The 26,247-nt window shown below is 45.3% G+C and overlaps 1 protein-coding gene across 5 annotated transcripts in view; it reads right to left on the bottom strand.

Annotated features, from left to right (window-relative positions):
* Positions 1-26,247, bottom strand: part of Snx29 (sorting nexin 29) — a 459,033-nt gene that overhangs the window by 143,822 nt on the left and 288,964 nt on the right. For 4 of the 5 annotated variants that reach the window (XR_012443245.1, XM_074060013.1, XM_074060014.1 and 1 more), the window contains one exon: positions 14,428-14,544. Coding sequence is in view for 3 of the 5 variants with exons in the window: in XM_074060013.1 (XP_073916114.1) it covers positions 14,428-14,544 (117 nt within the window). In the remaining 2 variants the exon portion in view is untranslated. Of the gene's footprint in view, positions 1-14,427; positions 14,545-26,247 lie in introns of those variants that run through there. The other variant, XR_012443246.1, reaches the window with a different exon arrangement.

Raw genomic sequence — 26,247 nt, 5'->3', positions numbered from 1 at the left:
TGAGTGAGGGGCTGTCTACTCCTTTCCACAAATGCACACATTCCCGTTCCACATCTGTTTATTCCAAAAATTTAAGTTCTGTTCAGGAGACACACACTTGCAAGAACCAGGCAGCAGTGAACAAAAGAGAGGCAGCCCTGGGACTCAGGGGCAGACACAGGATCCATCACAAGAGACACAGCCAATCAGCACCATTAATTACACAGCTGTGACTGTGGAACGATGGGGATGCATAGAACGTCTGGTAGGGGTGGGAGGGAATGCAACTTTGAGAAGGGTGGTGCAGCCCAGACTGAAACAAACAGGAGACAAGTGTCTTTGCTCTTTGGTCTTGAGTGGGAGCTCTGAGATACTTAAACAAGGGGTGAAGGCCCCAGCTCACATGTAAGCCAGCCACTCTGGCTACAGCACAGAGGCAGATGGGAGACAGGCAGGAGGCCAAAAGCCAGGGAAATAATTTGCTCATTTCTCTGCCCACCCCCTTTTTTAAGCAGCAGAGTTTTAAGGCTCACCTATAAGAAAAGTACTAGGGGTAAGGAGGAGGATTTTTGATGCCTCTATAAACACCAAGACCTATGATGGTGTCTGGCAAAAAGATAATACTCCAGGGTAACAAGGACTCCGCCATCCTACCAAAAAGGTCTAGACAGACAAGCACCAAACTAATCTAAGATAACTAAGTTGTCTTTGGGGAGGGGAGTGGAATCAAGGGTAGTGGTCAAAGAGATTTTTACCGCAATGTCTGAAGGTTTATATTGAGAATGCAGCTGTGAACTGCTTACACCTCCTAAATTTTTTTTAAAAAATAACAGCAGCTAGAGTGGGTTAGATGGTGTAATGAATTGGATAGTGTTTGCATCTTATGTCTCAGATTATAAATGTGACCTTCAGTGGAAAAAGAGTCTTTGAAGTTACAATTAAGCGAAGACCTTGATATGAGAGTATCAGACACGAGCACAAGGGGGAAGCCAGCCTAATTTTCAACTGTCTTTGTCAACAGTAAGTTTTGTTGCACAGAGCAACATCGCATCTCTTTTATAATTGAGCCCCTAGATGGCATGCCCCCCACCCCCATCCACTTTGTACCTGAAGACTCCTATAGGGTGTTTGGGGACCTCAGTCACAGCAGAAGAAGGGCACAGTGCTAGACTCCTGCTTGTTCCTGCTTTCGGTCTGACAGCAGAATGTAACAGAAGCAAGGAGCATAGTGTGCCCTGTCCCTCTAGCCATAAGAACCGGCTCTGTCAGAGTGGTCCCTGGGGTTCTGCTGGCAGGGACTCTTAACATTGAGACTACTCTTAACATTGAGTAGTCTGGGATCACACACCCAGGATTGGGTTTGGAGGACAGCGAGAACCAAGTGTGTAAATGGGCAAGAGTCCTATGGCATCGCAGACCTCAGGGTCTATGTGGATGGAGCTGGCACTCACCTGACCGCAGACTTCTCAGCTCTCTCAGGCAACAAGCCCCTTGTTTTGCTGAGGCCAGTTTGGACTGTGTTCTCTGCTTCTTTCACTGGAAGCTTCCTAACTTACACAGTCACCATTGCCCAAAGCTCCCTTCCAGCTCTGGCATTTTGTTTTAGTTGCTAAGTTTTCCTAGCAAGGCCAAGGCCTGAAAATGAAAATCCAATCCCTGCCTTCAAGGAGGACTCAGCTCTCTCAGGATACTGACCACATGGGTCTTGTCTGATCTCCAGTTCAAAGCACAGTGCGTGTAAGTCAGGAAGTGAGGGGCTCGGTTCATGCAGACTGCTTGAATATTGCAGTAGATGAGGCTTTGCCCATGTGTCTGGGCAGGATCACTCCCGTCAGTGAGTGCTGACCCGGTGCCATAAGAGCTGAGTCCTCCTGACTGGGAGGCAAGTGCTATCTGGGACTCCCTCAGAGCTACTTACTAGCTACTCTACTTCCTCCTCCTGGTGCCTACTGAGACCACAATCCCACGCACCACAGCTAGATACGTCTATGGGACTTGTTTTACCAATGAAAGAAGAGGGCAAGCACCATGTGTCCACTGTGGGTGGAAGCTCACGGTAACTGCTGAGAGACAGTAAGTGCTTGGCTAAGCTCTTCTGGGTCTGGGGGTCAATGATGATGGGAACACAGAGCGGAGGCCTACCAACCCTGAAGGACATTAGACATGAGGGAGACAGAGGCCCATGTGTTTTCTGCTCATAATGCCTTGGGGGTGGCTGTTACTACAGAGAGTCACAATCTGTCTTGACTGAAGTACTATACCCATTTTATGGATATGAAAACTACAGCTGAGACAAGTGAAGTGCCTTGTCTACAAAAAGAAGCAAGAAAGGCCTGGAGAATGCAGAAAGCCCTGGCCACTGCTAACCAGTTTCTGGGGAGTCACCATCCTCCATCCCAGGTGGCTTGGGGCTTTCAACGGCAGCCTTGCCCGCATGCACCCGGTAGGCAACTTCAGAGCAGACAAGTCTCCACAAGCAGCTTGCTCTTCTCCCTCAGCTTCTCCAATTAAGTTCCATCTGATTCTGACAGCCTCTACTGAAGTGACTGGTGGATAATTTCAGACCCAAAATGGAAACCCTTTAAACTGAGATGTGAGAAAATCAGGGATTGGTGACATGATATTGACACAGTAGCACCTTTACTGACTTCAAGTAAAAAATAAAAACAGCAAAGTGACCATCTCGAGACAAATAAGTGCACAGTCCCTTGTTTTGAGGAGCCGGCATAGAGCACTAAGCTTCAGTAAAGTAACTGAGTACTTTCTGGATACCCACAGTGGGATGTAATGGTAAGAAGTGAGTGCTAATGCTCACTCACTCATTCAATAAACGTTTAACAACCCTAACAGGTTCTGGAAGCTCAGTCCAGTGTACAATGGACAAACTGGGAAACAGCACACAAACAGTTCCCTGCCAAGTGCTGATAAATGCTACAAAGAAAAACAAAGCAGGGAAGAGGGTGTTCTTAGTCAGCTGTGACAAAGTGGCATTTTACCCCCTACTTGGGGTGATTTGGAGACATTAACCGATTAATTTAAACCTCATTCAACTCTCTCCGGTGAGCTTTACCAATCCTGTTTAAAGATGAGGACATGAAGATTTTAAAAGAGTAGAAGCCTTCAGCAACATAGCTCACTATTATCAAGGACTTGGGGATGCCACCTAGCTCACCTGTGCTCATCTCTAAGTGCAGGCAGCAGGACCCACCTGCCACTACGTTTATAGCACACGGAATGGGATTTGGTATACAATATGTATCCTAAAAAGGACAGCTGACATTGTATAGGCAGGAGGGTAAAGCCTTATAAGGACTTACAGAGATGCCAAAAGACACACCTAGATAACTAGTAAATAATAACATTATTAAGAAACCATCTTGAAAAAAGGGCAACTTTGCCGGACCACCTGGGGCTCTCTCAAGGGATGAGCTAAACCTTGACAGAAAGGAGGAGGAGGAGGGCAGAGGAAGCAGAAGCCAACACATATTCTTGAATGGAGAAGGAAAAGTCTTAAAACAATTCCAAGAGTATCAATTGTTCCCCCGATGTTAAAAATAGGTAAGTATGTCATATACATACATATACATTTATACTGTCATATACATACATATACATTTATATATAATACATATATACACATCTATCTGTATGTACATAAAAAATACCAGGAAGGATGCAAACTTATCATAGTAGCATCTCTAGGAGAAGGACACATGTTTTGTACTGTTATATATGTGGTGCATTATTTAAAGTCTTCCAAAAAAATTTTTTTTAAATTGAAAACATGTCTTTTAAAAGATAAAAGGTAGAAAAGCAAAGTGCCATCAATAGAAGAAGGAACAGCAAGAGCAAGTGCCAGGGAGCAGACTCAGCAAAGAAAGAGCCAGCAGTGTGCATCCACATGCCTACAATGTCAGCTACTCAGAAGGCCAGGCCCCTCAAAAGTTAGCAAGACCTCATCTCAACCAATAAATCTGGGCATGGTGGTACCTTCCCCTGTCATCCCAGCTATATGGGAGGCATGAATAGGAGAATCACAGTCCAGTCCAGGCCAGTCAGGACAGGGGAAAAAAAAACCCACAACTAAAGACTGTATTTTAAAAAGTAACTAAAAGCAAAAAGGGTTTAGAGTCTGCTTACCAAGCTCGAGGCCCTGAGTTCAAACCCCAGGACCTGAAAAAAGAAAAAAAGCAGGCAGCAAGAGGCAAGGAGGAAGCCCTGAGTCAGGGCCTCAGCATCTGGCAGGCATCTTTATTTTTAAATCAAAGATAATATACTATTTCACACAGCAGCTGATTGTCTTTCTATATAAAATTTGAAATAATGCATTAAAACACCAAATATTTCTCTTTCACATTTCAATTTAAAGTTCATCAAACCTATAGAAAAATTGTACAGTATAAATATCTTTATTATACTCTTTATGACTGTAATATAACCTTCCATACTTAAGTATTATTAAATGACTTTCAATAAAGTTTTACAATTTTCTTAAGTTTAAAAAGCTATCTGAACCACATGGAGACACTAGTGATAACGGCTGGCTGTGAACTCTGCTCTGTTAGGACAGGGTGGTAACTTCCACCCTGGAAGGGGCTGGCAGGGGCAGTGACACATGTGGACAGATTAAAAAAAAAAAGACCACCTGATCAGAGAAAGAATAAAAAGCTAAGGGGGTCTGAGTTTGTCAAGGTTCATCAAATGCTTTGTTGGTGACATCAGCTACATCTCAAACCAATGCCACTGGAGTGCTTTGGTCTGGACATGCCCTGATTTTTTTTAATAAGTGTGAGAAGACCATTTGAATTCTAGTTGTCAAGATTGTCTCACTCAGAAACAGAGCAGTAGCTCTGCAGGCCTCCTGGGCAAGACTCATGAACACCAGAGGGTTGACAATATCAAGATGGTGCCCATCTCTCAGAAGAGGTCGTTTCCAAAATAACGGGTCAAGGGCAGCCAATGGGGTGGCTTTTTGCAACCAAGTCAGGGATCCCTTTTACCAAGCTGCACCTGTTCCCATCTGACCAGGTAACTTGCTGGTCTCTCAGAAAACAAACAGTAATGAATGTAGATATAACGTGCTCTAGGGCCCACAGACCAGCTGCTCAGAGAACCATATTCCATGAAACACACAGCAAAAAACTGATTTGTGCTACAGGCTATAGAATTTCACTTTGAAGAGATAAGGAAGCCTCCCAGAGCTCACTTCTGAGCCCACTAAACCTAAACTAATGGAAGGTTCAGAAGAGAAAGAAATCAAGATAGAGTTTTGCTTTCCAGGAAAAAATTTTTCAGCAGGAAGAAATACTTTTTTCAAAGATGTGCAACTTGCATGCAACTGGTGAGGAAGGTGTGACTAATCAGTATCGAACTCTATTAACATGAAGAAGGAACTTTATTAAATTAAGGAGTAAGTGCATCTAATATATTTAGTTAGAGGGTTTGTACAAGTATAATCAAGCTGTTATTATGTATCTGTGGAAATACCATGTGTGTTAATTTAGCAGAAACAGAAAAAATGAAATTAGGGTGTAAGTGAACTTGTCTTGGCCAGCGAGATTTACAAGGCACGGCGGAGAGGAATGGAAGAGGTTTTTAGGATGACAAAACAATGAACCAGGTAAGGGTGGTGCCATAGTCTAACTACCTAGAAGGGAGGGCGTGACCAGTCCAGCCCCAGTCACAGGAACTCCTTTTCCATACCAATACATCACACTGAGAAACTACACACTAGTCAGGAGCAAAGCAATCCAGGGACTTGCAATCACTATCTTGTGGTAGAGGTGAGGGTGGAGTCTAGCTAGGAGCTGGTTCTGTGGAAGGTGAAGGGTGAAATCAGAGCAGACTGTGGAATAAATAAGATAGGCCTTGATGGCACCAACAATGAGCGAGTGTCATGAGCTCAGGATTTTGATTAACTCAATCTGTGCATCTGAGTAGGACGAAATCCAAAGGACAGAGAGTGGGCTCACATCAGGTAGGACATGGTGATAAATAAAAGGAGATGTGGGACCCGAGGATCCCAAGAGCATCCTTGCCACTGCCACCTGTCACTCCTCCTTCCAGGTTGTGATGAGCAGCGAATTCAAACCAAGCAGGTAAACCTTTGCCAGAGAAAAAAGAGAAGTTAAAATGGGGCTCACAAGTGGCCACAGAATACTAGCTCATCGTCTTCAGAATCAGAGGCAGGAAAGGAACCAGAGTTCTGGTTTGGCCCATCTCCATGCCAAACCACAACACAGTCCAACCTTAGAGACACACATTACACAAAACATATCCTGGACTCTGACCTCCTCAAGGGCAGAGGCTGCATCTTCCAAGTGTGTGTTCCTCACAGAAACATGAGTGACTGACAGGCTGCCAAAGCCAGGGCAGGAAACTCTCCTTCCACTCTCAGCTGAAGTCATCATGTGCCACAAAGTTTACAAATCGTGGCAATGTTGTGCTTCCTGTCTGCATGAGGTAGAACTAGCTCTGAAGTGAAGCTTGCATTTGCAGTACATAAAAAACCCTGATCTTAATGGAAATGTATTTTCTAAGTTCCACACCTGTAAGTCTTGGATAGCCAGGCTCCTGCCCATCCAAACACCCCAGCCCCTGAGAGCCCCCAGGGGAGACCAGCTGCCCATGGTAAAAAGCAAAAATCAGGGGCAATAGCTTAACACAAACCCATCAGAAAAGACAAGACAAGACATGAGATCCAGTAATTCCCATTTACATTCATCTCACAGAACACATGATCACTTCAGGTATTCGGGGATTAGAAAAAAACACGGCTGGACCCAAGGAGGAGCTTTTATCCCCTGGCCCTGAGAGGTTTGAAGTGGGCTCTGCAAGCATCTTTCTAGATGAGTTTGTGTCAAAAACTAGTGTTTCTGAGTTAAGTCTCTATGTGAGATCTATTTTTAGTAGCCACTCTTAAATGGCACTTTTCAAAATAATCTCCTTCAAGACGACAGACGATTAAAACACGGATGTCCAAGTGCCGAATTACACAGCTTCTTAAGAGTTTGGAATTCGATTTTTTGAGCTGCTGTGGGACCACAGACAATTTGGTACTAGATCATTAGATATTCAGCAAGTGTCACCCACTGAAAAATGTGTTTCTTATTAAGCTTCTCTACTTAAATAGCAGCAATCCCAAAATGAGATCACTCCCTCTGAAGGTTTTTAAGATATTGAGAAAGGCCCAGGAAGCATTTTATTTAAAGTGACTCTTATTACAAAACTCGGGATGGGTTTTTTCCACCTCTCTCATCTCTGAATTTAAAATTACTGGTCTTTCTCTCCCACCAGCTTAAACACTTTGACAGTGGAGGGAAGGTGTCCTGTGGAAACCCCAGGCTAGTCATAGTGAGGATTAGCAGAAAGCCTCTGTCATCCACAGGACAGGAAGGCACTTTTCTGCACAATCAAGCCCTGGTTAGCAGAGTGTTACCATGGATACCGAAGGTGTGTGGTCAGATTTATACATCATATGCTACATGCTCTAAAAGAGGGACAGGAAGACACAGTCCCTGTCACAGGGAAGCTCTCAGCCCACAGGGGAAAACAAGAGTCAACATGAAGCAATAATGCAGAGTGGCAGAGGCTGAGGCACACAGATCAGGGGAGCCTATGTGTGGTGAGGGGCAGGGAGAGAGTAGACAGGGAGTGGATGGTAGTTGATCCTGCTGTACCCCACTGCACTGGGACCCCAGTGAAGAGATGGGAAGGATGTGTGGTTTTTCCAGGGCACTTGCAATGAACAGCAATTACCAGTGCATTGCAGAGCAAGGTAAATGTTTACTAAGTGAGACAATGGAAAGGGAGAAGTTAGGGAAGGGACAGAGGGGACAACCAAAGAAAAAGATTCAGGTGTCCAGGAGAGACAGACAGAGAGACTGACAACAGTCAGGAAGTGAGAGAGTCAGATAAAGACAGAAAGAGACATTGACAGAGAAAAAGAAAGACAAAGAGAGAAAAACAAAGAAAGAAATGGGCAGAAGTCAACACCAAGAAAGGAATAAAGAGAGAAATACACACAGACAAAAGAAGAAACAAAGAGACAGAAAAAGGAAGAGTGAAGAATACCAGATTGCACCGGAATAAGCTACCTGCTGTGAGCCAATGTCAGAGGCCAAAGGGCCTGGGAAATTCACTGCAGCTGAGACCAAGGCCCCCCCCCACCAGGCAGAGGAGGAGGTGGAAGGCCAGGCAGACCTGAGATTGAACCTGAGCAGCTTGCCCTGCTGCTTGCCCCAGTGGGCCGTGGACTACGTTATGTCACCTCCCCTCCTTCAAGCCCTGTCCCATGCCAGACAGAGCAGGCTCCTGAGACCCAACAGGCTCTGACAAGCTCCCTGTGGCTAGCACATCAGTGCCCAGCATGACATGTAACTCTGCCTGGCTTTTCTCAAGGCACTCCTCAGAAACTTCCATGACCATCTTCTTAGAAAAGGGGTTTCTTGGGGAAGTTTCAGGGAATGCTCCTATATTGAGAGGTAAAATGTGCCCTTCTTATGACCCCTTTGGGAAGTCCTATAGTAAAGACAGTGATAGTTAATTTGGAATATCAGCTTGCCTAGACTAAGGATTGCCTAGGAGATTAGTCACACACCTCTGGGTGTGTCTGTGAAGTGTTCAGGAGACTCTGGATCCTGAGGGCTCCGACCTCTGAGGGGGTCAATTCCTTGATGGACTCATAACATGATGGCATTATTGGGAGGTGGTGGAGGCAGGAGGCGGGGCCAGGCTGGAGGAAGCAGGTCATGGTGAGGCACATCTTTGGGGGGCTAAATCTTGCCCTAGTCCCTTCCTGCATTCTTCCCCCTGCTTCCTGGCGCCATGAGTTGATGGAATGAGAGCTTTAAAACCATGAGCTGAAATAAATCTTTCCTCCCTTTTAAGTTGTTCCTGTCATGTTTTGGTCACAGATACACAAAAGTAAGTAAACTATCATGGTATCTTTAATCCAACATTTGTCAAGCTTATTCCATCATAGTCCTCCACTCCCTTTTCTAACATGCACAGCTACACTGCCCTCAGAATCCCCTACTTGCTTTGGGAAAAACTCTGCCCTCTCCAGATTCCGAGTTTCCGAAGGGCTCTTCTGACATCAAGACGAAGTGACCAGTACGACTTAAACGAAGCCCTGGTGCACAACGGTAGAAGGAGAGACAAGGCGGGAGCGGAACCACTTGAGAGCCTCACAGTAGAGGTGGCTGTGCCAGAGACATGACAGACACTGAGCTTTGTTTGAATTGAGGGGGGAGCAGTGTAATGGCAGGGAATCAAGAGTCCTGAGTCTGCGTCCAAGTACTACATGAACCCACGCGCCTCTGGTGAATCAGGAGACTTCTCAGTTTGCTCCATTGAGAAATGGACCTAGTAAGTCAATAATGCAGGATTTGGAGGGTTACACCAAGCCCCCAACAAAGGGCTGCCAAAGGGTGGGGCCCATACCACACAGGCAGGGAAGGGACAAGCTAGGGAACTGAGGCTATCAGCAGGGCAGCGATCCCACAGACCCCAAATCATGCCAAAGCAGGCAGTAAGGAAAAATGAGACTTGGGACAGAGAAAAAGATGCCATCAAAGGGGCAGACAAAGGAAGGACCCCAATTTACATCACATAGTGTGCGGCCATGTTTGGTACGCCGTGGGACAAAACTACACTTGAGCAGCTGCTTTACCTTTGGCTTTCACTGCACTGCAATTTTAACTGACCTCCACATCTTGCTCTTACAAGGTTCTATTTCCCTTCTCCATTTATTATTCAAACCCAGAGCTGTTCTTCCAGAGTGCAATCAAACCCTTCTAAAAGGTAAAAAGAATTAAAAAAAGAAAAAATACCACTCTGGCATTCATTCACATCTTGTACTAAAGAGGGGAAAAGTAACGAGAAGAGAGTCCTAAAAATACCTATGTTAGAAAAAAATAAAGAAAAGAAAAAGTTAACCCTCACCCTCAATTCCCTCTCCTTAAAATAAGTTAAGTCAGCTTAAAAGCATGTAATATTATAAAATGATACCACTGAGAGGACATCGTGCCCTGCTCCTGTCTTTTTCTTAATTATCATTTGGTCTGTGCAGTCATTTTCTGCTCTACAAAAATGAAGTTACCACAAAACAACCACTTATTGAGCACCTGTGCCACGCCAGGCACAAAGGATGAGAGATGAAGGTGCCTGGCTCCGAGAGCTTTCATTCATTGGCACTATACAGTGGAACCTTCCAACATGCAGGCTCCATGTTCATTCCCACCTCACAGAAGAGGAACCTGCAGTTTTCAGATAAAACACACATCCCTGACGCCTGAGCTACTGGACCACTCTGAAGGTCTGGAAGGAAGTCTAGTCCAGCACTGAGTGTCACAGAGTCGAGCCAACTGGAAACAAAGCAGGGAGAGGCTGAGGGTACAACAGATGCCGCTGGCTGTGAAGAGGAAGGGAAGACTTCAGAATTCAAATTAAGCTCAAGCTCTGTAGGGCCTCCTTCCTTCTGCTCTGGCTGTCTGGCTCTGAGCAGATGATCAGGACAAGGTCAAGGGGGTCCCCAGGAAGGCATAGTTCCACGTGGCCGGCGCTTCCCAACAGCTTCCAGGTCCTTAATGACTGCATTCCTCTCTCCTGCCTTCCAGCCATCACAACCCGCCCTCAGGAAAGGATGAGGTGACAAGTGGAGCTACCTCTGCAAATGGCTGGTGTGGCCCTGGAGGCATTCAGGCCGAAGCAGGAGGAAGCAGGGACTAGAAAGAGAAAATGGGCTCCCATGTCACCTGGACACCACCTCCTAGCACTGGTGACATCCACTGTCTCTCCATGAGCCAATCCATGTTTATGGGGTACTTACTGTGTGAGTCACTGTGATTCAAAGGAAGCAGAAAGAAGCATGGAACTTGTCCTCATGGAAAGGGGACAGATGCCAATGACAATGTAATGGAAATTATGTTGGGATAGGAAGGGAGAGATGCAGAAAGACAGAGTCTGACCTTGCCAAGCATCGCAAAGTTTCCCTAAGAAAGGAATATGAATGTGGTGTGTGTATGTGTGTGGGTGTGTGCGCACGCGGGGTGGAGGGGGTGGTTGTGTGTGTCAGGGGGAGGGTATGAGGGGTGTATGGGGTGTGGTGTGTGATGTGTGTACTGTCTATAGGGTGTGGGGGGAGGAGTGTGTGATGTGGTGTGTGGTGTGTATGGGGGGGGGGTGCATGGTATGTGTGAGTATGGTGGGAGTGTTCCTGAGGGATAGAGCAGCATTCAAGGTGGGGGAACAGCAGCCATGAGGCTCCAGGTGGGAGGGAGAGAACAGGAGGCCAGCAGCACCGGGGTCATGATGGAATCCCAGCAGCACCTGAGCCTTTCTGCATTGGGATGCCACCTGGATAAAAGAGGGAACTGCTTTTGTACACACTGACACATTGCTGGAACTCATTAAATTGTGGCCTCCTGCAGGACACTGGCCTCTGAGAAGGATGGCCCCACAATAAGCAGGGGAGGCTAAGAAGAGGTGTTAGGGTTCCAATGCCCCACAAACCTGCAAGGCAAGAGACTTGGGCCTCCCAGCCAACCTGAGCAGTGCTGCCAGCAACCTTTTCATCTGAACACAGGATTTCACACAGATGTTATTCCAGAGCTGTTGTAAAAGGCAAAGTGGGAAACAATGGAGAAGCCATCACTAGGGCCTGTTTAGGTGGATTATGGGATAGCCAGTTTGAGGGAGCAAGGTATGCTTCTAAAACAACGATAGATTTACATGTAAAGAAAGATAAAAGGATCTCTAAGGTACACTGTTAAGTGGGGGAAAGTAATACACAGAACAATGAGCTCAGCAGACTACTGATACCTAAAATGTGTAGGTCATGCAAGTGGCTTACTCAGGCAAGGCTCCTCTCTGGAAAGACAAACCCAAGACTGGCAGCCCCTTTTCCCCTGGGTAGGAAAACTAGAGGACAACTGGAAGGAGGAGACTTACTCTTTCTTCACTGAGTATCTTTTTTAACTGCCTAACTTTTCAGCATGGATAAAATAAGGTTTGTCAAGAGTCAAAAAAATTTGGCACTTTTCAACTGTTAAAAAAAAAAAAAAAAACAAATCCAAAACCAAGTCAGACCCTAATGTGCACTTCTCTCTGAGGGGCGCTGGGTGAGCTGCTTCATTGCTGAGCCTTGGTTTCCTCTTCTGCAGCACGGGATCACAAGGTGACTACTGCTGGGGTGGATGGGGATGATCAAGGCGCCATGCTTAAATGTGCTCAATCAGGTTTTAGAAGAACTGCCACTCACTAAACAGCAGATGTTACAATCAGCAGCTAGTAACCTGCCCAAACTAGCTGAATACATGATTCACAATGAGAATGAGGCTCTGAAGTTGCTCTCTGAAAACGCATCCTCAGTGACAGCAGTCACCTACCAAAGGGATACACAGGACACCTACCAGGTCTGAAGAGCTTGTGCTAAGGAATGGGACTCCTGCCTGTTCACAGGGAACCTTCCTACAAGACCTACCTTAGAGCAGCTGGAACACTTGGAGCTAGGCAGAGACATGAGAGAGCCATGTCTACCTCACTCTCAGTGCAAACAGAGGCCAGCACCAGGACTCCTGAGCTGCACAACCCCACTGTCCTGTCTCAGCTACAGAGCTCCGGTCATTGGGAGGGGAAGCCACTGACCTCAGAAAATACTTGCAAAATAGACCAAGGAAGTGATCACAAATGGTTATTGATGTACCAAGAGAAATAGAACAGACCTTGGGTGAGTCCTGATAGAAAACACACCCAACAATAGTTATGTCATTACCAAGATTAAACCTGAATACAGCACCTAATGTCAGTTTAAGGAAATGCAGGAAATAGGAGTGTGTCAGATAGCACAACAGAAATGCAAGCAGCAAAACTCATGCGGCAAAAACCCTATGAGGCTTCCATAAATAAACTGTAAGGAAAAATAATGGGAGAGGGATAAGAGAGGATCTTACAGAGGAAAGAAAGTAGGAGACTAGTTGAATCCAGAGTCAGAAGGCAGCATGGTGGGTGCTGAGGGATGGGGGAGGGAGGAAAGCAGAGTTAGCATTGAATGGGGACAGAGTTTCAGTTGGGGAAGATGAAAAAATTCTAAATATGGGTGGTGGTGATGGCTGCACACTGTGTGATAAGCTTAATGCTACTGAACTGTACACTTAAAATGCTCAGGATGGCATATTTTATATTGTGTATATTTTACCATAATTTAAAAATTATGAAAGAAAAAAGAAGCATAATATACATATCACACAATTACAATGTGTGAACCTTCTGTGCATTCTGAATTTTAAAACTGAAAAATGAGAGAATTGAGTATTTGAACAGTGATATGTGGCGATATAAAGGAAGTAGTGCTAACGGGGTGATAGCATATTTACATTTTCTTATTTTTAGAGATGGATAATAAGAAGTGTAGATAAAATAATACCCAGTACTTGATTCAAATAATACAGAAGATGGGAAGCACAAACCGGTGACGTAAAGTGTGAGTGGCCACAACTCACAATAGCTCAACTTGACAATGAACACATGAGAAAGCATTATATCACGTGACTACCTTTGGGCACTTGGTATTTTATTAATAATGAAGAAGTTGTTATATGTGCCTAAGAGGACAAGCATGAAAAATGCTCATGGCATTTTTGTTTGTGATGGCAAAATACCAGAAATAACCTGTCTATGAACAAGTGACCAGGTCAAAACTTTTGTGACCTTTTATTCAACACAGCCAAGAAAATGAATGAACTAAAAAAAAAAAAAAAAAAAAAAAAAAAGGAAAATGAATGAACTAGACCGGGGGCAATTTTGCCTCCCAGGGGACATGTGGCCATGTGTGAAGCCATCTGTGATTGTCATACTGAGGAAGGTGAAATTACTAGTTTCTAGGGAGTGGAAACTGAAGATCCTGTAGTGCACAGGGCAACGTCACAACAAGAAATTACTTGACCTCGTCAACAGTATTATGGTTGAAAATCCCTATACAAGATCTGTATGGGTCACTCCTCAAACCATAATATGGAACTGACAACAAACAAACAGAAACAAGTGGCAAGCAGGTAAGTCCCCATACGGCCATGTGGGTAAAAGTTAACACACACAAGATTATCCACTGCTTGTGGAACCGCATGTGCATGGTAATGTGCAGAAGGTGCTAGGCCAGTCTCAAAACACAGGTAACCAGAGACAGAGCGTGGCATGGGGCTGGGGTAGAATTTGAACCACTGTATTTATTCTACCTCCTCCCACCCAAAAGAGCAGGGGCAGCAGAGGCTAATGAAGGTAAAATCCAATGGCTGCATTACAGATGTATCTTTCAGTGCCTGAGCTGTTATTCACCCTTGGAATTGTTAATGATGAACAAAGCAAGAAGTGGGGTGTGGGCAGTGGAGGCCAGGTGGACTGTCGGGGCTGACAGAGGGCTAGGCTGAGATTAGGGCAGGGAGCACTTACCGGGCCCCGGAGGTCGATGAGCTCCTGCCTCATCTGGGACACAAGGGCTTCCTTGGCCACCAGGGCCCTGTGCAAGCGCTCGTTGAACTCAATCAGCTCCCCGTGCATCTCTGCCACCTGAAACAGACAGACAACAGACTGTCAGGCTCAGAGGAAGAGTGTCCTCTATGATGTGTTCCTGCTTCACTGCATCTTCCTTCCCACCAGGCTTCCTGTGAGCACGCAAGTCCACCCAGAAACGAATGTGTTTTCACTTACTTGGTTTTAACAATGTGGGAGCCGCCAGCCCACAGTTTACGGTCAGAAGACTGCATTAGGTCATTTCTGGACCTGGAACTCTGGTTCTTAACCAGAGTTCAAACAAAGGTCCTTGCGCTAACCTGTCACGAATGTTTCTGCTAATACTCCAATGAGAGTAACTACAACCATTCCGTTCATGAAATCCCTGGTTACAAAAAGCTAGGAAACAGAACCAGAGCCTTACCCAGGACGGTGCTGACGACAGTGACAATACTTGTGTCCCTGACCATTGGGGCACTACTTGTCAGTCACTGCTGAGGCTCTCAGGATAAACCCTCCCCAGGTGCTCTGCTAGCTTCAGACATGAGTTCCGAGAGGTGGGAGCCATTAATTCCTGCCTTCCAGAAACAGCACCCGCAGCTTCCCTGAGGCCATGCTGCCAATACAGGGTTGATCTGCAGCCCGGGCTGGGTGCTGCCATCTGCCACTGCTCTGGGCTCAGGTGCAGCTATTCGGGGCTGTGGTGAGCCACAGAGGCTATCCAAACTGAATGATTCAACACTTTTAGCTGATACCCAATAAATAAAAATGGAGGTGGCCATAAGGCAGACTCTAATCAGTGTGCAGCCTGCTCAGTTCTGATTTGTGTGAACATTTAGAGAAATGTGAGCCACTGCCCAGCCACACTGCAGCAGAACCCACATGAAGACCCCTGCAGAAACACTAGGAAAAGCCTGCAGAACACGAGGTCAAGCAAACCCCTCACCCCAGTCACTGCCCTCCCCAGACCACCCTCCAGTGCCCCAAACTCACTCAACACATAATACACTATGTGTGAGTGTGATAGTGCCAGGCCATTCCTAACAAGCATTTCACACGAGATACAAAGGTGCTATCAGAATAAGGATGGAAATAGGCAGAAGCTTTATAGGAAAAAACAAGGATTCCACTACCCTGGGTCTCACATCAGGAGGAACAAGGGGAGCCTTCCTTTTGGGTAGTCATTTTGTCATATAAGGGACAAAGGCATGGAAGGAAATGCATCCTGATATTAACATTCAATGAGTATGCTTTCTTTCCATTCCTTATTTAAGCTTCTTCTTTTATTAGTGAAAGAATGGAATTCTTCAAAGAATCAAACATTTTGTTTCGTTGGCAGTACTGGGGTTTGAACTTAGTGCCTCACACTTGCTAGTCAGGCACTCTACCAGTTGCACCATGTGCCCTTTTTTCTCTAGTTATTTTGGAGATAGGGTCTTGCTTTTTGCCTAGACTGGGCTGGACCATGATCCTGTTTCACACATTCCACTGTCAGTGGGATGACAGATGCCCACCACTACACCCAGCTTTTTTCCATTGAGATGGGGGTCTTGCAAACATTTTTCCCCTGGCTGGACTAAAACCACGATCTTCCTGATTTCAGCCTCATAAGTAGCTAGGATTACAGGCAGGAGCCATGGGTGCTGGGCCTCATTTGAGCCAATGCTCAAGACATTGGTTGAGCTGGGGTTTCACAAACTTTTTGTCAGGGCTGGCCTTAAACTTCCATTCTCCCAACCCCAGCCTCTCAAGTAGCTAGGATTACAGGCTTGAGCCACCATGCCTGACTAGACTTCTTAAAGAGTTGAAATTCTTCACCCAAAATAAAAGGGAGTCATTAGGCAATCAATGTAGAGTTTATTAAGCTCCTCACCGTCATCTCGATGTTCCCTTTAGCTTGTTCTGTGATCGCCCCTCTGATGGCACTCCTCTGACCTCACGGTACCTACCTCTTCGACAAAGTGCAAAATACTAAACCCAGATGGCACCAATGTTAACCATGCAACCAACAAAGACAGAAGAAGGCACCAAGACTTTTCACCAGCTTTTTGCTTTGTTTACGCCTAAAATTAATATTCCCCAGTCGCCTGATTGTTCCTTATTCCTTTTGTACAAAGCTTAAGTTGATCTCTTTTGGCCTTTAACAAACAAATGCAGTATCACTAATAACGCCTGTGCAAATCCTCAACATGGAACCACATACACCCTCCATGAACCTCCTAAGGATAGCAAGTTCATTTAGCAACCAGCAAGGAGGAAATACCCAGCTACCAGTGTCACTGCTCAACTCCTGCTAATGTGAGCTTTAAATACATGCCACTGTCATTTCCAAAGAGATGCAGAGTTTTGTTTTTGTTTTGTTTTGCACAAAAGCCAGAGTGTTACAACAATTTTCCATAAATGCATAAAACATCAAAACACCCTGGCTTTGAATGGTATTTATCATGAGCTGTCAAAACCCTGGTTCTTTTTAGCAGCCAGAACAGTGACTTGACCACGTCAGACAAAGTTTTTGTTTTGCTGGGGAATGAAAAAAAAAATCGTATGGAACAGAGGAGACAAAATTTGATGGCATAATTTCACTACTGAGCTGCGGTTTTCACTGTTAGAAGCAAATCTCTGCAACTCAGGAGTTTTTATAGTGCACATCCCTACATACGGCCACGGAGTTTTTATAATGCACATCCCTACATACGGCCACGAGAGTAAACAGCTTTCATCTTACATAAGCACATGAGCTGTCTGCTGTTCTTTCAAGTATTTCTAAACTCTAGTACAACTAGAAATATGCTGAGCCTTAGAGAGAGCCTCAGAAGAGAAATGTGAGGCCACAAATAGCTCCTATTATAATAAAAATAAGAGTAGGCTGCAAAGCCACTGGCTCCCGGGATTCATACGAAGCCTGAGGGCACTCATGGGTCTCCCGTGACCACCTTCTCCACACAGCCAGCAAGAAATGCAGGGCTAGGATCGGAAGGAGGAGTTGTCCAATCCATTCCCCCTTCTCCCCCTGTGGGAGAAGTGGTCTTCCTAAAGTCATATCTCATATTGACACCTGCTGCTGAATACTTCCAGTACTTCTACTGCCCTAAAGACAAAATCCAAAGTCCTTCCCTCCCCAGTCCCACCTTTCATTCTCAGTGTCTCACTAATGTCCCTCAGCTCACACAGTCTTCTCTGCTCCATACCATGATGAGCTCTAGGAGGTTACCCTGCAGACAAAGAGAAAGGTATGTCCAGCAGACTGAACTGCGGGAGCAAAGGTAGGCACCTGAGACTGGCAGGAGCCAGCTCGGAGAGGGAGTTAAGGTCAGGCTTTGGTGCCACACAGGCTTGGGTCTGATCAGCTACTGACAGCATACTCACTGTTCTGCACCTGAGGCTAGTCATCTGCAAAATGGAGATTAACACCACCTCCGCCTCACTGGGCCACTGTGGGATGAAATGAGGTGGCACACTTCACAGGCGTGGCAATATGGCTGGGCAGGGCAAATATTCAGTGAACGAATGAGTTTTCTGTGATGGGAGATGGTGTAGAGGGCAATGGAGAGGAAGACAGAGAGGCAGCTTTCTAGAGGCCAAAGGAAAAAAAAACATCAATGCACTACACCAAGGAAACAGGACAGCTGTCAGGAAACTAAGTGTCCCCTAAAGCAAGAACACAGAGTTGCTAACTGTCTGCTGGTGGTTCTTAGTGGGAGGCATGAGAGTCACACCTTTGACATTTGATTAGACAGATAATTGATAGATAATGGCTTGGAGGGAAGGCCTTTCCAAGAGGCCACACTCCAGAGTCACCTATCTGAAGGGCTATGGTATGTGACACACATCCTCCAGGGCAGATCCAGACCCTGAATCACCATCAGGTGTCCACTGTGCTCTGGCACCATCAATGCTCAGGACTGGTTTGAGAACCACGTTTCCTTCTGCTCTCGGTTGTTAGACTCCTTGAAAATTTCTCTGCCAGCAAACTGCTGGAAAGAGAAAGAGCAACACTGTGCCACACAGTGGCAACTCAAAAGCAAAGGCCAGGTGGAGATATACTGACAGGGCTGACATGGCTCCAAGGTGGCCGAAGGTGGGCCAAAGACTCAAGAACAAGCCTGACATTCTGATAAACCCAGGGCGAGCACCAGCTGCTAGAAGATGTGGCCCCAACTGTGCTTGGAAGGCACACAACTCATCAGTTAGGAAGGACCAAAAGCTCCTGAACTACCCATTGGGTTTCGTTCTTTGGACTGGAAAGAATACGGTAGAAGAGTTAAGTTTAGATAGCAGGGGTGTCTGGCGATCGGCTTGGCGAATTGCTGTCGGGGCGGGGAGGGGGGGGGTGGACATCCTGCCTCCCTTACACGTGCTCAAAGCACATGCCCACCCAAAGCAGGCGGGTTAAGTCTCGGGGCTCTTGGCTCTCTCCCGACTACTCCTTTGGAAGATAGCACCAATCCACCACTGTGCCCTTCAAGAGGACACCCGGGCAGCTGGAACCAATCGATCACCGCCTTAGCTTGCAAGATGACACTTAATTTGGTAGCCTTAACCTAAAAAAATTGGGAAAAGTATCATCAAGAAGGTAACATTTGGCCAGGCCCCAGTGGCTCATGCTTGTAATCCTAGCTACTCAGGAAGCACAGATCAGGAGGATCAAGGTTCAAATAGTTTATGAGACCCCATCTCAAAAAAACCCATCACAAATTTTAAAACGGCTGGTGGAGTAGCAGCTCAAGGGGTAGGCTCTGAGTTCAAATACCAGTACCGCAAAAAAAAAAGAAGGAAAGTGATATTTTACCAGGTGTGGTAGTGTATGCCTGTAGTCCCAGCTATTCAGGAAGCTAAGGCAGGAGTATTACAAGTTCAAGTCTAGCCTAGTCGATACAGTAAGTTACTGTCTCAAAAAAATTAATAAATATTAACTAATTAATTTTTTTTTAAAAAGGTGGCATTTAATCTGGGTTTTGGAAGAGGATGTCTTTGGAGCTTTGGGAAGCTGAGCAATTCCTTCCAGTTGGAGGATCAGGAAAGATGATCTCCAAAGACAATGTGACTGTGAAAATCCCAGGGAGTATATAATACTTAGCGCCAAATCACGAAAGGGTTACAGATTTTAAAAATCCTCTGCATTTCCTTTCATACCAGAATGTTCTCTATTTCATTACATTCAAGGAAATCAGGCTTTGCCTTCCTTCAGCTAACAATTTAGACACATCTTGGTTAGATCAAGGCAAGCCCAAAAGACCAAAAATCGTATGTTCTCCCTCATATGTGGACATTAGATCAAGGGCAAACACAACAAGGGGATTGGACTATGAGCACATGATAAAAGCGAGAGCACACAAGGAAGGGGTGAGGATAGGTAAGACACCTAAAAAACTAGGTAGCATTTGTTGCCTTTAACGCAGAGAAACTAAAGCAGATACCTTAAAGCAACTGAGGCCAATAGGAAAAGGGGAACAGGTACTAGAGAAAAGGTTAGATCAAAAAGAATTAACCTAGAAGGTAACACCCACGCACAGGAAATCAATGTGAGTCAACTCCCTGTATAGCTATCCTTATCTCAACCAGCAAAAACCCTTGCTCCTTCCTATTATTGCTTATACTCTCTCTACAACAAAATTAGAAATAAGGGCAAAATAGTTTCTGCTGGGTATTGGGGCGGGGAGAGGGATGGGGAGGAGTGAGTGGTAAGGGAGGGGGTGGGGGCAGGGGGGAGAAATGAACCAAGCCTTGTATGCACATATGAATAATAAAAAGAAAAAAGAAAAAAGAAAAAAAAAAAAAAAAAAGGCAAGCCCCAGATTTCAATAGCAGCTGAGGCTCTTCTGGTCACACCCTCAGCTCTCCAAGAAATGTTCACTTAGATGCTATGTGATGTGACTCACAAGCCATCTCTGGCTCTGGTACAGCAGCAGTGGGAGGGGCTGGGACCCCTTTCCCATGAAGACTTGTGGCTGAGGCCACTGGGGTGATCAGCTTGGGTGCCGGGATGAGGAAGAGATAGAGCAGGGATTTGAACCCAGGCAGTAGTGGCCCTGCCATGAGTGCCCTCTGCCCAGATCTCTTGGACATGGTAGAAAGCTGATGCCTTCTGTGGTAAATAAAGACAAGTTTGTCCCACAAAGGATGGGGAAGTAGAATGATATGCGCCAGAGGTTTTCAGTTCCCACTGGCCTCAGTTACTTGAAGGATTCCTTTCTGAAAAATGCAGGTCTCTGTACACACGCCCTGAAATTGCAACTCCAATGGCCAAGGGGAAGGAATGTAAAGAAGTGCTAGGTAAAGGTCCAGTGACGTAATGATCAAAGACGAAGGAGTGCCTCTCAGACTTAGCTAAGTACTGCAGCCTGCCACTCACCAGTTGTAGGAAACCATTTTCAAGTTTACCATTTGCAAGACAGGGTGGCACCAGGTCTTCTGCATTTCTGTGCTCACCTCCAAACTCTCACAATAGGGTCAAGACCTCAAGCCGAGAAAGATGGCACGAAACTGCCAGCCAGCAGCAGCAGCAGACAGCAGTATTGTTGCACATGGTGGTGACATGGTGGTGCAGCAGCTTAGTTTACACTGGCACTACACAGAGCATGGCCCACAGACTGCTGCTGTGTGCATGCTGTGGGCTGCCAGTTCAAGACAAGAAAATACACTGAGAAATATTGAAAGCAATTTCATATTGCTATGGAACCCAGGCATTTCATATTTTTCTACATTTTCTTAACTTCTTTTTGAGACAAGGTCTTGCCATGTAGTCCAGGCTAGCTTGAAACTTGCAATCCTCCTGCCTCTGCCTCCCTCTGGAGTGCTGGGATTACAGATGTGCACCACCATGCGCAGCAATTTTTCTTTGTTTACAAAAGTACTAGTCTGCAAGGGGCTGGAAATTTTTAAAAAATCATTTAAGAAGCACTAATCTATAACGTACACTGTATTTGAAGCAATGTCATACATCAATAATTATAAAAAACTATGCATAATAACAATGAAAAATCCAAACAAACCATCTTTGAGCAAATTTATTCAAAGAATTGAAAACAGAAATAAAACACAGCCCACACTACCAATGTCCATCATTCCTTTGCAGATGTACACATCATTTTCCTATAGCATGTCACCTTATCCTTAAAAACTAAGAAAATGAGGATCGTCAACTGAATAATGAGTGTTGAGATCCCAACAAGGATGCAGGGGAATAGGAAGTTATCAGCCACTGGTCTCTTACCCCAGCATGTAGAGCCTTTCTCAGAGCTATGTCTTCATGCCCATTTACCAGACCAGGAAGGTGAGGCTAGGAACTGAACTTAGCCCAAGGTGAGAGTTCACAAATAACAGAGGAATCTGATCTCTAGCTATTACAGCTCCAAAGCCCATGCTGTTTTCATCCCATGGCCTCGCAGGGGACAAATAACCCAGAAAGAGAAATAATACATCTGACAGAGTAAAGGAAACCCAGTTCAGGGAGGCAAGTGACCTTTTTTTTTTTTTTTTTTTTTGTGGTACTGGAGTTTGAACTCAGGGTCTTACTCTTGATAGGCAGGAACTCTACCATTTGAGTCACTCCACCAGTCCTGTTTTTTTGTGCTGGGCATTTTCAAGATAGGGTTTCATGAACTATTTGCCTGGGGCTGGCTTTGAACCATGATCCTCCTGATCTCTGCCTCCCTAGTAGCTAGGGTTACACAGGCCATACCCAAGAACAAAGGCAGAGCACACAGAAACAATGACACTGAAACAGCAGCCGATACCGTCATGGTGGCTGTTTGAGGCAAATGAGAACTGGCAGCCAAATGGAGCCACAAGTTCCAGGCTTCCACTGAGTGGCAGTCATCTCAGGAGAAGGCATATGGTCTCAACACAGATGCGTGGGTCTGAAGCAGGTCCCCAGCCAGCCTCACAGACCTGCTGGAGCACTGCCAGGACAGGCCAGTTGCACAATGGTTATGGTGCCAGCTCCAACTGTAACCCACCTGCCACTTCCTAGCTGTGACCTTGGACAACTTACTTTTACCACTTTGGGGGTTCTGTCTTTCATCTATAAAATGAGATTCATACTGATGCAAACTCCAGAAGGCTCCTGAGAGGATTAAACAAGTTAATGCATCCTTAGAGCTGAACTGAGGGCTTGGTAGGCAGGAAGTACACATAAATGCTGGCTGTTGTCACCCATTAAAACACTAGGAGGTATCAGTGCCCTGTGGGACTTTCATGACCCACACCTCAACCTCCCATCCACCTATTGCCAGACAGAAAATTCTGTCACCTAGACAAGCACCACAGTCCCCTGCTAATGCCCAAGTGGTCCTCCTAAAACCCCACCCAGGTCACTCACGCCCCTTCTTGACTTAAAGCCCTTCCTTGATGCTGACAATAGAGTATGATGACAAGATGCCTGATGACAAGCAGAATACTACTTCAGAATATTTCAGAATAAATATAAAATGGAAGAGGGGTAGGGCAGGGACAATACCAGGTTGGTGGCTGCCGGAGCTGAGCAGGACTGAGGACTGAGCACACAGGTGCACTGCATTGTCCTACCTACATTCAAATCTCCCTACAACCCAAAGTTAAAAAGGCTTTCAGTGCCAGTTCTTCAAAGCAGAGCAGATACTATATTTACTGATCAAATAATGGCAAAAGAAGAGCTCATACTATAAAGACTCTTTCTCTCTGAGAATAATCGTAGGGATTCCAAGATGGCGGCTAGAGGAAGGAAGGAGAAAGCGAGCCTCCTATAGTAAAATCTTGGAGAGACGTTGTAGACACACTTTGCAGGCAAAATCACTGAGAAGAGGCAAAACTTTGACCCCTCAACACCTCCAGCCGGCGCAGAGAATCTCCACTTCACATTAAATGGAGAAACAAGGGGGGCCCCCAGGCCGCCAGACACTCGCGCCCAGAGGGCTTGGGAAGACGTGGACAAGGTGAGCTTCGCAGTACCACGGTACTCCCACAGACAAGCCTGGGCCAGAGCAGCATAGCCCCTGGACAGACCGACCTCCACCGGGGTGAAAAAGAGAAACTGAGTAATAAGCAATAAGAACAATAAAGACATGAAGGAAAGAGGGTGGGGCGCACTGAGCGCCAAAGATTGGGGGAAGGGAATCCTTCCTGGGACTGTAAATAAACAAGCCGGCAGGCCGGAGAGGCTCTGGCAGGAGCGAGGGTGCGCACCCAGCAACGAGGAGCGGGAAAGCTTGAGAGTGGCAGAGGGAGGAAAACTCCACAGGAGAGAAGAGAAGACCCATTTCCCACGTAAGCTGTAAACAAACATGGCAACTGGCAGGAGCAGCAGCACTGCCCAGTAATCAGCAGCAGGAAAGCTTGTAAAAGTGGCGGTGGGAGGAAAACTGCACAGAAGAGGGGGGAAGACCCACTTCCCACATGAACTGTAAATAAACATGCAGGCCTGAGAATGCGGGTGCAGTGTCACCTTCCCCAGTGTGCTTGGAAAGGGGAAAGCTTGTAGCAGAGGCTCACGCACAGGAGTACTCTGAGTAACCAAAGCCTATAGGGCCAGGTAAGTGCTAAGCTCACCCCAGAGATCTGAATAAATAATGCCTACAGCAACAGCAGGCTGATAGCAGCAGGCAAGCAAGCCACAGCCGCAGATACCATTCTCAGAACTGTCTCCAGACTCTTTTTTTTTTTTCTCTTTTTCTCCCTACCTTTGATGAGAGAACAACCGAATCACACCTGCATGCTGAAAAACTTACTGAAATTGTATTGCATTTGAACTTGGGACACTTCGTGGGGTTTTTCTCTGTGTGTGTGTGTGTGTGTGTGTGTGTGTGTGTGTGTGTGTGTGTAGTTTTGTTCTACTTTATGCGTCCCCTTTGATGACACAACTACAGAACAACATCTGAGGCACCATCTCCAGGATTGGAGACTGAGACAGACACCCAAATTATTAAGACTGAAACTTCATTACATTTGAACTTGGAGGTTTTTTGGGGTTTTTGAACACGATGAATAAACAGATAAATGAACTCAGGACAAAAACAGACAACATTAAAGAGGAAACCACCCAGGATATGGAAAACCTCAGAAAAAAGAACAAAACAGAACTGCAAAACAAAACGGAAGGCCAATCCAGCAGAATAGAACAAACAGAAGACAGAATCTCAGAACTTGAAGATGAAATGGTAATTAAAGGAAAAACCGAAGAACTATTAATTAAACAACTCAAGACCTGTGAAAAGAAAATGCAAGAACTCACCAACTCCATCAAAAGACCAAACTTGAGAATCATGGGCATTGAAGAAGGAGAAGAGGTGCAAACGAAGGGAATGCGTAATATATTCAACAAAATAATAACAGAAAATTTCCCAAATCTAGAAATAGATATTCCGACACAGATACAAGAGGCCTCCAGGACACCAAACAGACCAGATAAAAATAGAACTACCCCACGACATATCATCATTAAAACAACAAGTTCAGAAACTAGGGAAAGAATATTGAAGGCTGTAAGAGAGAAAAAACAAGTAACAAAGGTAAACCCATCTAAATCACAGCAGACTTCTCAACAGAAACATTAAAAGCAAGAACAGCGTGGGGTGAGATCTTCTGGGCACTGAATGAAAATAACTTCAACCCCAGGATACCCTACCCAGCAAAATTATTTTCAAAATAGATGGAGCAATAAAAGTCTTCCATGATAAGCAGAAACTAAAACAATATGTGACCACAAAGCCACCATTACAAAAGATTCTGCAAGGGATTCTGCACACAGAAAGTGAAACGCAACTTAACCATGAAAAGACAGGCAGCACCAAACCACAGGAAAAGAAAAAGCAAGACAGTAGAGAGTAACCTCAACTTAGGTACACACAATCAAACCTTCAAACAACTAAGACAACTAAATGACAGGAATCACCACACACCTATCAGTCTAACACTTAATGTTAACGGACTTAATTCACCCATCAAAAGGCACCGCTTGACAAAAAGGATTAAAAGGGAAGATCCAACAATTTGTTGCTTACAGGAGAACCATCTCACCGACAGAAATAAGCATAGGTTTAGGATGAAAGGCTGGAAGAAGATTTACCAAGCCAATGGCCCCCGAAAACAGGCAGGAGTAGCAATACTTATCTCTGACAAAGTAGACTTCAAACCTACATTGATCAAATGAGATAAAGAAGGACATTCCATACTAATAAAAGGGGAAATAGACAAAAAGGAAATAATAATCATCAATCTGTACGCACCCAATGTCAACGCACCCAATTTCATCAAACATACCCTGAAAGACCTAAAAGCATATATAAACGCCAACACAGTGGTTGTGGGAGACTTTAACACCCCATTATCATCAATAGACAGGTCATCCAAACAAAAAAATCAATAAAGAAATCCAAGATCTAAAATATGCAATAGATCAAACGGACCTACTTGATGTCTACAGAACATTTCATCCAACCTCTACACAATATACATTCTTCTCAGCAGCCCATGGAACCTTCTCCAAAATAGATCATATCCTAGGGCACAAAGCAAGTCTCAGCAAATATAAGAAAATAGAAAATAAACCGTGCATACTATCTGATCACAATGCAGTAAAAGTAGAACTCAACAACAAAAGTAAAGACAAAAAACATGCAAACAGCTGGAAACTAAATAACTCATTACTTAATGAACAATGGATCATCAATGAAATAAAAGAGGAAATTAAAAAGTTCCTGGAAGTCAATGAAAATGAAAACACAACCTACCATAACCTGTGGGACACAGCTAAGGCAGTCCTGAGAGGAAAGTTTATAGCCATGA

The sequence above is a fragment of the Castor canadensis genome, chromosome 17 (genome assembly GCF_047511655.1).
Source record: "Castor canadensis chromosome 17, mCasCan1.hap1v2, whole genome shotgun sequence".
NCBI lineage: Eukaryota > Metazoa > Chordata > Mammalia > Rodentia > Castoridae > Castor > Castor canadensis.
This window is presented reverse-complemented; position numbering and strand designations above follow the sequence as displayed.